This window comes from Mchenga conophoros, linkage group LG10 (genome assembly GCF_057382185.1).
Source record: "Mchenga conophoros isolate Kocher_MC1m ecotype Shallow Benthic linkage group LG10, M_conophoros_male_GT1.1, whole genome shotgun sequence".
Classification (NCBI taxonomy): domain Eukaryota; kingdom Metazoa; phylum Chordata; class Actinopteri; order Cichliformes; family Cichlidae; genus Mchenga; species Mchenga conophoros.
This window is the reverse complement of record NC_140535.1, coordinates 9,156,901-9,169,051: the sequence shown is the minus strand read 5'-3', so window position 1 is coordinate 9,169,051 and position 12,151 is coordinate 9,156,901. Positions and strand designations below refer to the sequence as shown.

At 41.2% G+C, this 12,151-nt stretch overlaps 1 protein-coding gene across 7 annotated transcripts in view; it reads right to left on the bottom strand.

Moving 5' to 3' along the window:
• ncor1 (nuclear receptor corepressor 1) overlaps positions 1-12,151 on the bottom strand; it is a 63,436-nt gene that overhangs the window by 15,511 nt on the left and 35,774 nt on the right. For 5 of the 7 annotated variants that reach the window (XM_085288403.1, XM_085288406.1, XM_085288407.1 and 2 more), the window contains exons 16-21: positions 11,484-11,779; positions 6,561-6,626; positions 4,188-4,324; positions 3,977-4,070; positions 468-903; positions 212-338 (exon numbers count right to left, since the gene is read on the bottom strand). In XM_085288403.1, the coding sequence (XP_085144529.1) occupies positions 212-338; positions 468-903; positions 3,977-4,070; positions 4,188-4,324; positions 6,561-6,626; positions 11,484-11,779 (1,156 nt within the window). The remainder of the gene's footprint in view (positions 1-211; positions 339-467; positions 904-3,976; positions 4,071-4,187; positions 4,325-6,560; positions 6,627-11,483; positions 11,780-12,151) is intronic. The other 2 variants (XM_085288405.1, XM_085288410.1) reach the window with 1 other exon arrangement.

Sequence of the window (12,151 nt, the reverse complement as noted above, 5' to 3'; positions counted from 1 at the left end):
AGCACTGCAGGGAAGCAATTCCAGAACACGTTTAATAAACATACAAATATTATTGTTTTCATTCAATAAAAACCTTAATAGAAAAAATGTTTCCACACACAGTGGAACTGTTTGCCATGTATTACATAGTGCTTACACTATAAAGGCCTGTAGTTTTTTTGTTGTAGTTTTTTTTTTGTCTGAGAATGATCCTTCTGAAAAAGTTACCAACCATGGGTGGTATTGAAGCTGCCCGCTGATGCAGCTGATCGATGTTGAGCTGGGTTTGCTTAGGTGAAGGCACCAACACCGAGCCTGGAGGGTTAAGCAACGAAGGCTTTTCCATGGAGAATATTCTGCTGCGTGAGACAAAATATAGACGTTTAAAATAATTTGACAGCATTCTTTTTGGAAAATGCAGTTATTCACACACAACATGAACGCGTGAACAGGGAGCTTATGCTATGAAATTTGCTATGAAAATTCACCTCTGCCTTTCAGGCTCTGCTTCAACATCCTCATCAGCACTGCAGGTGGCGCTGGAGTCATTATCTGAGTGGAGCCTTTCGCCATGATCTCCCTTTTCGCCTTTCTCCTTGATACCGGGCTCCATCTTCACTTTAACCTCTTCGAGATTCATAACCACATCCAGAGGTTCCGTTTTAGGATGTACTGAGCCTGCAAAGGAAGTCACCCTGGCTTTTTCCTCCTGAGATCCCACCTCGCCCTCTGGGATTTTCTCTTGTTTCACTGTGAATTCGCATGGAGGCTCTGGAGCCTTCCCATTGCTAGTCTGGCCTTTGTCCTGGTCAGCACACTGAGTATCTCCTGCAGCGCCGTCTGCCCTCTTGGAGTCACCGGACTTTGAGGAGTCAGCCTGAGAGGGGGAAGGGGCGCTCTCTGTATCAGAGCTGTTGTCACCTCCTAAGGAAGCACCCAAGGACAAATTAATACATGACAAACAATTAATGAAGTTACTAAAACTAGGGCTGAACGATTATGGAAAATAATCTAATTGCGATTTTTTGCCCCAATATTGCGATTGCGATGCGATATGCGATTATTTTTTAAGGTCTTTGTCTTCTGTATTATTAAACAAAGACAAGCAATACATCATATAGTATGGCCAATACTATATTACATTAATTTTAAACTGTTCTTTCCTGGAAGACAGACCTCTGTTATGATGACATGAGGTGATGCATGAATTGATGACTGACATTTTTATTTAACTTCTTCAATCACAACAGTATATTTGAACATACACAATAGTTTATTTTTAGCTTACAAACATCTGAGCATAAAGTGCTGACAAGGAACCCTGGTGTAAACATTAAAATGAAAGTCAGTACAATGTGCAGATTGCAGAAATATACATAAAAAAAATCAGTGGCTTTACCACACTCAGTTTTTCGACATCTGTGAACTACTAGACAGTCATTCAATTAAAAAATAATATTAAATAAATAAAACTAATAAATAAAAAATACACACATCTTACTGATCTTTGCAGTCAGTAACATTACACATAAAGTGCAAACATAATAGCAATTGTATAAACACACACACAAACACGCCTTTAAAATTTAAAGGCGTGAAATTGGACGGTCTAGCCTTCTGAATCAGAAGGCTAGTTCTGATTAGCGTCACCGCTGTCTCGGTGGAGTTTAATAAACTCGGCCGTCTGCTTCTTGCTATCTAAAATATAACCAGACACTGGTGTAAATTCTCGACTGTCTCATACTTCTGTTTAATAAGTTTTCTGTTTGACGTTTAGTCAGCTGTGTGAAAACCAAGGAGGAACCCACCCGGGGGATTAATAAAGTTTTATTTTATCTAATCTAATAACTTTAATCTCAGCCAAACCGATTTACTCACGAACAAACAAAACACTGAAAAAAGCCCAACAATAACATTTTTAGGTTGTCTAAGTGACTTATATATTACGTTTAACCCGAGCAGCGAAACTCCGCGGTGATCTGAAAATGATGTGCCGGGAGTTGTGCCGTTCTCGGCCGCATCAGTAACCCTCGAGCTCCCGGCTAGCTGTCGAGCTGGTGGGTAGCAGACGCCTCTGAAAACGTCGAAGCACTTTTGCAAATATGGGATATCTTGATAAACCGAGCAGATATTTGATGTTTACACAACTACTTTCTCGCCTGAAAATATGTTAAAAGTTTATTTTGTGACCCAGAAAGATTAGTATGAGTAATTTTAAAACTTAGTAGCGGCCGCCATTGCTGGAAACTGGAGTTTGGCTGGGCCGCGCTATGAATTCTGGGATATGGTAGTAATTTGGACAGCCTTCGGCACGTCGCTGTGACGTAATCGGTCTACAAATGCGGCCTCAGGAGGATGCAGCCCATGAATTTGGACATGTCCAGAGTATAATCGCAGCCTTTGCGGTTAGAAAATTGCACTTGATCATGTCGCGATATTATCGCAAATGTGATATATCGTTCAGCCCTAACTAAAACTCACAGGACTTTTCTAAACTCCTTCTAACAATGAAAATAAATATAGACATCCTGACATAAATCAAAACAAGAGCAGATACTCTAAGATTAATCATATAAAGAAGACGCAATTGGATCGTGGAAATAATACAATTCAATGAATATTCCATGAAACCATTAAAACATCAGCCATAATACAGCCTCCATGTATTAAGTCAAGAAAGAATGGGGTATTTATATCAAACTCACATAGCATGAAACCCCAGACAGAAAATCTACAACAGGACCTAAACATTCACTTTACCCATTTGAAATGTATTCACATGCATTCACGCTTAGGCACACATGTGATTGCCACTTATTGCAAAACACCATATTTTGTTTATCGCTGATAATATTTGCCTGTGCTATGTTCAAGGTCTCACAACCGCAAGCACAACCTTGAAAGATAAAAAGAAATCATAAGCTCAGTTCACACCTAAGTTTAGATAACTGCAATCTATGCGGATGTACAGTATTGCAAACAAAACAGAAAGCTTAAAGTGATAAAAAATAAAAAATAAATTCACATCCAGAAACCACATGTTTAAAACCTGTCTGCCCGTCTCGGTTTGCATATTGTCTAGCTGCAGCTGTTACCATGGTGATGGTAGTCCAGATTTGTAGATCCATTCAATGCATCAAACCAAAAATCAAAGAAGCAGCTTTACAAAATATCCAAATGGTAAATCACGATGTTTATAGTTATGAGAGTTTTATTAATGCCTCTGATGGCCTAATGTGTAACTTTATAAAGTGAGATCTGTGACGTGTAGATCACCAGCAGTACCTGATTTCCATCAGATGTAGATAAAGTCAACATTGCGACGTCGCCGCAGTTATCTTGTAAAGCAGAGTTTGTTTAAATTATAGTCGAAGTGTCCAAAGTCTGTAAACCTTTCTTAAACTTGGTTTGATGTTGTTGGTTTTTTGCAGAAAAAAAACATCAAAAACACTGTGCTGTTAAAAAAAGAAAAAGAAAAAATGCCTTCATGCCTTCACCATGTAAACCCAGCAGAGATAAGGATTTCTGGAAGTGAGGGAGGCAGGTAGACAGGCAGGCTTGTTTGCTTGTTGGATCAAACAAGTGGGACCAGCACTTTGTGTTCAAAGAGTGGGCTTTCTTCAGTCATCAAAACTACAAAGTGTTATGCAACAGGCACCTATGTAGTCTGAATTAGTTCACATCTTTAGTCTCTTCCTCTACTCGTTGCCTTTTTGCATTTGATCTCTTTTCCACTCACTTATTAAAACTACTGTCAGTACAGAGTAAGCCCACTGCCATCAACCCAGAGGAAACACTTAAATAACAAATAGAAGTTTGGATCGAGCTTCACAGATTTCTTCTAAACTCTTTACTTAACATTTGAGATCAAGCACTACGCTTCAAAGCTCATAATCAAGAATCTATCACACGATGAAGACGTGCAGTCTTTACAACCCAAAAAGAGTTCTTAAGAATGTGTGTGATTGTTATGTGTTATCTTATCCATCTCTCTGACCTTCACTGTCCTCTGCATTGTCCTCATCATCATCCGGTGATTGCGTGGCTAGACCTTCACCTTGAGACCTATCAGCACGAGCCTTTCGTGTATCCTGGGAACCAAAAAACACGTAAACAAAAAAATTTATTTAATAAAATACATTCATTCATACAGAGTTACAACAGCTTAAAGACAGCCTGCAACTGAATCCAGATTACAATCAGCTTACCTGCTTATGCTGTTGCAACAGGTTGTCCAAGTTGTGACGTCTCTTGTAATTGAAATAGAAGTTCTTGCACTGTGCCTCGCTTTTGGTGCCCACCATTTTGGCAATAGCTGTCCAGTTTCGCCCATGCTCAACAAGCCCTGGTGCAGGACGGAGAGAGATGATGCAAAATCAAAAATCTAACTTGAATACTTGGTAAAATACAAATTAACAAGGCATTTCATGTTTAATAATACAAACTAATGCCAGACAGGACTTTACAAAATCACGATGGACACTGTATTCAATCGAGGTTTGGCTGCAGTAATGTAAAAGGCACTGCAGAAAGGACAAGTTTTAAAAGCCCTATTTAGCGTGAACATGCAGTAATGGTTCTCATGCTGTGTCAGAACCTCCAATGTGGCTCTGGAAGATGATCTCAGTTAAATCTTAACGATATCTTTTAACAAATAAAAGCATCACCACAAAAATTACACTACACTCTTGGGATCCCCGCTGCTGCGATTTGCTGTTGGTCTTCCCCATCCTGCACAATCAGCTTTAATGGTCCCACTAAACTTTGAAATTATTCTTTCACCCTACAGTCAATTGGAAGACTTCCATTTACCTTTAGAGCAGCTCTTCACTAAATCCTGTAACCCATGTGACCTCTCTCTCCCGCCCAATCCCACTAAGATAAAGGATACTGGCAGCTTGACAAATCGCTGCACAGCTAAAGACAAAACCTGATTAATGTTCCAGTTCAGAGCAGCTCTCGTGTTTTTTTTTTTTTTGTTTGGAGCGCGCGGGGGGGGGGGGGGGGGGGGGGGGGGTGTACTTGAATACAGTAAACTCACTCTATCCGATCACAACTTAGCTTATCTGCTTTGATCACTATGACAAGTTAATTAGCCAATATTGTTACAGCCCTGGTCATATTTTTTCCTGTGCTGCTGTAACTGCTCTGGTACTATATTTAACTAATACTCCTTCCACATAATCACAACTGTGCCAGATGTTTCATAGTATTTCTCAGTGCTGTGCACAAACAGAATATGTCTTGAGATTAATTTACAATCAGTGGTTCACACGTTCATAGTAATCATTGACAAATTAAGTTATGGTGCTGTGAGCACAGCACTAAATCTGAAGGCAGAAACTGGGAAACAATCAAGTGAACTTCTTCTAAAAGCTAATCGAAGAAAGTGTCACTGTTTCTTGTGTTACCAAGACAACATTCAATCCAGTTATATATTCAAAATATCCGTAATACACTTAGCAATAAAAGGCCTTTGTGAGCTTTATAACTTCAATGTGGTAGCTGCTCTGGTCTGACTGATTTTAACACCTCAGATTTCGCTGAGGAACTAGGGGTATATGGCCTACCAACAATACATAAGCTGTATTACATCAGCTTAAACGAAAGTGATTATACCAAATTCTAATTATACTAATATCACATTTTAGTAAAAGGTGTGAAATCATCCAGACAACAATAAAGAACTGCAATGACCCAAATTCTTTCTTAATCTGAGGGGATGTTCTGATTTGACTACCAAGCTTGGCATGTCTCAGCCTTGTAATAACACCAGGGCTTATTCAGATAAACAAATCAAGTTACTCAGAGGTAAACTGTTCACTGGGCCTGCCTGATCAGCCACATGTGGCAGCATAAAGGTGATTTCCGAACCTACTATGTTATATGACTTTCCTGTCTGAGGAGATGATATCCACTCGTATTTTTGGAAAGGTGGAGCAAATCGAAACACGCAACAGTCTTAATTTTTCAACATGAATCCATTTGTTTACTCTGCCAATCTACCCTGAATAAGAACCTATCACCAGCAAATCCAAGCAGAAAGGGGCAAGCGTAGGCATACTTGTGTGGCATTAGCTGACTAAAGACATGTAGTGTCTAACCTTAGACCAAGCGACGCGTGCAATGAATATTTCGAAGACTTGTTGAAGTAACTTTCACTTTTTTTTCCTTTCTGTTTTTTAGAGAATCTGAAAAGCGTCTGAACCTGAATAATAGATAGAGATCTTTGAAAGAAACCGTCACGGTCTGCTGCTTCCTGGATGGCCTTAATAGATCACTTCTGAGAAGTCAGCAATGCAGCTAAAAGGGCGGGGGGGGGGCGGACTACAGGCTCTCCAACAGTTTCCAGTAAAACACCAGGAATAGTTTTTATTTGTGTGAATGCATGTGCGCAGTCATTCCCGTTTGCATGTAGGAAACGGGCAGGGCAACGCAATATCAGATAATCAAAGCGGATGGAAAAAGGCGGGAGATGGAGGGAAAAACACAATCGTAAGAAGCAGAGGCGTCTCAGCCGCACAGTGATAACAGGAAGGACAAAGACATAAAGGAAAGAGAGTAGTTCATTAAAGCAGTACCTTTTTTGGCAACCTCCATCTCCTCCTCGGTCCAGCGAGAAGTTTCTCCGGTTTCACCAGCGCCAGCTAAATAACAAAGACAGACACAGCCCCATCAGCACTGATAGAAGGAGAGAGGGAAAAAAAGCAATAGAAAGTGAAGGAGGGAGGGTGACGGTGAGAGAATGACAGTTCTTTCTTCAGTCGTCTTCTTCTCATGGCCGCTAATCTAATAATCTGTTTACATTCAGGGGCTGCCGAGACCTGCTCCCTCACTTACACTCTCGCTCTAGCTTACTCTCCTCCTCTCATTTTCTCCTGCTTTCTCGTTCTCTCTCCTTCCCCACAGCCCTGAGCAAGCCCTGCTCCTCTCTAATCCGAGAGGGGAGGGCCTTGGTCAGCTGATGTAGCACCAGATAGTTGAGAGCCATGCCTCCCTCTTTGGGAAATGGCCTTGGATGGAGACAAATAGACAGAACAGCCAACCCAAAAACCCTCCCGCGTGCACAGATACACGCTCCTCCCCTTTGCCTTGGCTTGATTACACAGTTCATTGCCCCGCCTCTAACAAAATTCACAGAAGAGCACGGTAAGTGTGGAGGGGGCTGAATGAACTCTAGCCCACTCTCCTCTATGGCACCCACTGAGACTGTGTAAACATTTGGACAAATATAGCTGCAGATGTACCCTTGACATTAAGAGGTGGTCTGCCCCCTTCAAACCCACCAATCTTGAAGACGAGATCAATTCTCACTGTTCAGACTTCTCCTGCCACACTGTGTTTTACTTTTAGTTAAGCAAATGTCTACCAGACTAAGCTTTCTTCTTCACTGACGAAATGCACCCCACTACAGGGGAGGCCCCTCTAGAGTGGCTCTTAATCAGTCGGATATGAAAACAGAGTGTCCGCCTACAGCATAGCATGTGGCCTAATGACATATATATATATACACACACACACCAGCCCCCAAAAGAGAATCCAAACCCCCACTGAATCAGCAGCTTCCTCAATCTGCTTGGCCCCATTTCAGCTAGGCAACACTGACAGATAGCTACCCTTTTGCCCACGTACTTCTAAGAAACATCATGGCTGCAGGGGTTACTGAGCAAGTAAACAGTCCCACTCAAAATCCACAATGTAGTCATTAAAGGAGATTAGGTTTGACAAGTCCTACATAAACCAGGATAGAAAGGGTTTGAAGCATGGGTGGACACTGTAAAGGGTTAAAGAGGACATGAAATGCTACATATATAAAGGCTAATTTACATCATGGAGCCCTGCTCTCAAAAACTGACGCAGAAAACACTCTGTGTGTGAAGCTGGATTTAAGAAATAAGTGCTTAAAGTTCAAGTTTTAAAAATATGTTTAGCACCATCTTCTGTCAATACGGAACGTGACATCCTGTGGTTGGATGGTTGGTTGCGGCTAATAGCTAGCATAAACTAATGTAAGTCTAACTAGTGACAGAATCAATAAATCAGAGAAATCAGCTGACGTGATCTGCAATATTTTATGTAATAAATAGGGGTGCAACGATATTCGTATCGATATTGAACTGTTCGATACAGTGCTTTCGGTTCGGTACGCATATGTATCGAACAATACAAAATTTGTAATTTATTTTATCAACTTTACTTCTGACGATGCTGTCTGTGTTGAGCGCTCAGTGAATCTGCGTTCGACTCCTCCGCCTAGGGTCGACAGTGCAGCCTAGGCGGAGTAGTCGAACGCAGATTCACTGAGCGCTCAACACAGACAGCATCGTCAGAAGGAAGAGCGCAGGGCAAGCTAGCGAGACAGAAGTTAAGCTCTCCTTACAAGATGGACCTCCCCCACCCTCATTCAGATCTGGCGTTTGGAATTATTTTGGTTTTCATGTGACGTATGACCCTGAAGGTAAGCAAGTCATGGACTAAAGTAAAACAGTATGTTGGATGTGCCATGCAATGCTCAATTACATGGGTGGGAACTAGTGTGTTAGCGCAGTTAGCTCGTTAACGTGTTGGCCGTCTAGCCCCATGCACGGGGCGATCGGCGGTAGCTCGTTAACGGAGATTTGCCGTGTTGTGGCGTTAAGGTCATTTCAACGAGATTAACCTGAAAGCACTAGTGGGAACACAACGAATATGACTGCACATTTACGCCGACATCATCCTAGTGCAAAGACAGGTGGAAGCAGAAAAAAAAAAAACAAGCAAGCATGCTACTAACTTTAGCCGAGTCATTTAGACAGCTGTTTAATATGCTGCTGAGAATATAGCCCAGAAGAAGCGGATAGTATAGCTTTTATTTTGGAAAGAGACATTTCTCTGTAATAAACTCTCTTTTCCAAAGATGAGTGATTCCTCAATCAGATACAGGGCTCGCAATATCGCTAGCCCGACGTCCCGGAGCTAGCGATTTTTTCAGTCGGGGTACCAAAATCTATCTCTGCCCTGCCCGTCGGGCTTTTGTAGGAAGGAAAAATATATGTCAATGCTTTTGCATTCTTTCGGAAATGTAGCTGGGTAATTATGTCATTGGCATCGGTGAGCCACTGTCAATATGTGACATATTGAAATCGCGTTTGAATTTGCGCTTGTTTTTTGCTTTCACTTTGCAATCGCCCGAACTGTGTATAGAGAGCGACAGCACTGATCTGTGAGTGATGATAATTTGTGCACCAATTCCTCTGACATCGTCTTATTAATTGTTAGCTTACTATGCAAACATGACAAGTGAAATCTCCCGCAGCTTAAACATGTGAGAGGTTGATCGCGCAGAGAATCGCTGAGCTTATGTGAGTGCGTGTGTAAAAGCAGCAGGATTTATATTTGACTACGATGACCTGGATGACTGAGAACCTTCACAGAGAGATATATATTTTAGTTCTGCTGAGCCAAATAAGACAGGTCAGGGTGAAGAAGTGACAGCCAAAGAAAAGCTTACCACAAAACGGAGAAGTTATGACAAATCAGACTATAAGGCAAAAAGAAAGTGCAGCTTTATGGTTTCATGGACAAAAGAATTTCTGTGGCTGCAATATGACAAGCTAAATAACCAGGGCTGCACATAAGTGGTCCGCAGGTGCGCATTCGCTGTCAAAATAAAAAACACGCACAAGGGTTAGGGTTAAATTTAAAAACTGTACTTTTGAGTTAAAATATATATTTATAATTTTAATAAATGACAAATTAAAAAGGCATGAACATTTTTTTTGTATCGAAAAAATATCGAACCGTGACACCAAAGTATCGAACCGAACCGTGAATTTTGTGTATCGTTGCACCCCTAGTAATAAAATAATCTTTCTTTGCCCAAACACAGCCAAACAGTTTACTACATACATAACAACACCACACCACAAACATAACTAAGTTTCTTACCAAAGCACAATCAGGAATCCCATCAGCAGTATGTGGGCAGAAAAATTAGGTCGAAGTGTGCAATAGACAGAAAGAAAACAAACAAAAACAAAGTCGAGGCTCTGAGGAAGAGATGCCACAATTTTTGGAGACCTTTTGTTTTTTCTTCACATTATCTCATTGACTTCATTATTTCATATTAGAAGTAAGGAAAAGCGAAGCCCAAATGTAAGTGGACATGCCGATGGATGTCAGGATTTCCAATGGTCTTTGGTAAGAAATCAAACAGTTTACAACATCACAGTTTACTACATGTGTACGCTCGTAGCAACCTTTGATCTTGTAAACTGTTTGGTTGTGTTGGGAAAAGAGAGAATATTTTATTGCATAAAATAGCGTTGATCGCATCATGCAAACATCTGCTTTGTCAGGTTATTATACGGCTCGGTGTTGGCTGGAGTGTTGGACTCCAGCTTTTCGGTCTGGTGACTCCAACAGGTTCTCCTCCACACATTCATAAAGTGCTTTAGAAATCCAAACATTACAGCTAGCAGATGGATTTTCCCATTTGAGTTCAGCTAGCCAAACAACATAAAGCAACTTACTGCTAAGGAGACAGTGAAAATGGACAGTATATCCTCTTTTTCTAAACATAAAACTCATTGTTGCAGCCAGGGGCAGCACAAAAGTGATCCCCCTAAACTGACCTTTAGTTTTAGTGTCCTTATTTTCCCCTCAGTTGTTGATTCTGTCACTAGTTAGCTAACATAAACTATTGTAAGTCTATTAGCCGCAACCAACCAACCACATGACGTTGCATTCCGTACTGACAGAAGATGGCACTAAACATGGGTGGCAGAAGAGTGCTTCAATTATAAGAGAAACTTAAAAGACAGGGAGCTGGGTAACTGGTAACCTGAGCTATCACCCTCAGAGCGACAGACGTCAAGTACTGAAAGTGTGTAAAGGAGTACCATGACAAGAACACAACTACAGCAGTCCACTGATGAGAGACAGACTGCAAACAGCTTCCTGAGGGAAATGCACACACCTGGCAATGAGTACCTGAGCCAACTTTCCATTTTTAAACTATTCCCACCTTTAAAGTCTACACATTTTTAATGAGAAGAAATCCAACAGAGCAATATTCTAACACATCGTGTACCAAAGTCTTTCTAGAAGCTGACACATGGCAGCCATTTTAAATGACCACAAGAACTTATTTAGCCAGTCACTTTGAATTATTATTGTTTTTTCCTCTGGAAGTTTAAACGACACCTTCTCGGATGTAGAACTTTCATGCACAAGTATGAGTTTAGCACTCTTTGAGTGTTATGTCTCTATTGCAACCTTGTTTTAATAGGTATTCATGTTAGCTCATAATACAAGAAGTGACGAGAGAAAAATTAACTGCAGTTTGCTTTCGCTGACAGATTGCTGTGGGTCATGTTTAAAATGTTCCAACTATGTATACTTTCATAGTATTGAACTGCTTTTGTTAACATTTTAATCCCATTCCCTAAATAGTATACGACTGAATGTGGTGCACAAAAATTCACAACACTCCAGACCCCAGACTCTATCCTGAGAGTATTCACCTTTAGCAGCATCCATGGAAGCTACTGGAGTCTGGGGTTTTGCAGGCTCCTTCATGGCCTTCTGAGCTGGATCAGTTTTAGGGAACTGTGGTGGATCTGGCAAGGAAGGCTCGGGGGCAGTGGGAGGTGCTTCCTCAGCTGCCACAGATGCAGCCTCATTGGCCATGGAGCGTGTGGTGATCCTTCCCTTACGGCGTCCCTGGCTGTTGGCAGTCTTCCTGCCACGCGGCGTGTTTTGCTCCTTTCCGTCGTCGTCTTCCCCACCGTCACACTTTTCTTTGTCCTTGCCAATGTCCCTGTGGTTTTGGACAGGGAAACACAGCTTTTAGCTGTTGGTACTGCAAATATCTATTCGCTTTTGGCTCTGCAATAACAAGCTCTCTTACGGTAACCTGTTCTTTCTCCTCGCTGACTGAACACACACACATACACACACCTTATTAGAGATTGGGCGTAGACAATCTGGACAGACAAATTTACAAGTTAGCAAGTTGTCTGTCTATTAGCCAAGAACCACTAATATACACTGCAATACATCTTAATTTAAAGTACAAAAGTGTACAGGGTCGCTGGGTATCAAAAGTGAACTCTTTCCTAATAACTACAGCTAACTGAAAGCAGTGAAATATAATACAGCATATGTAACCATGACATCCTTTCTCACAGAG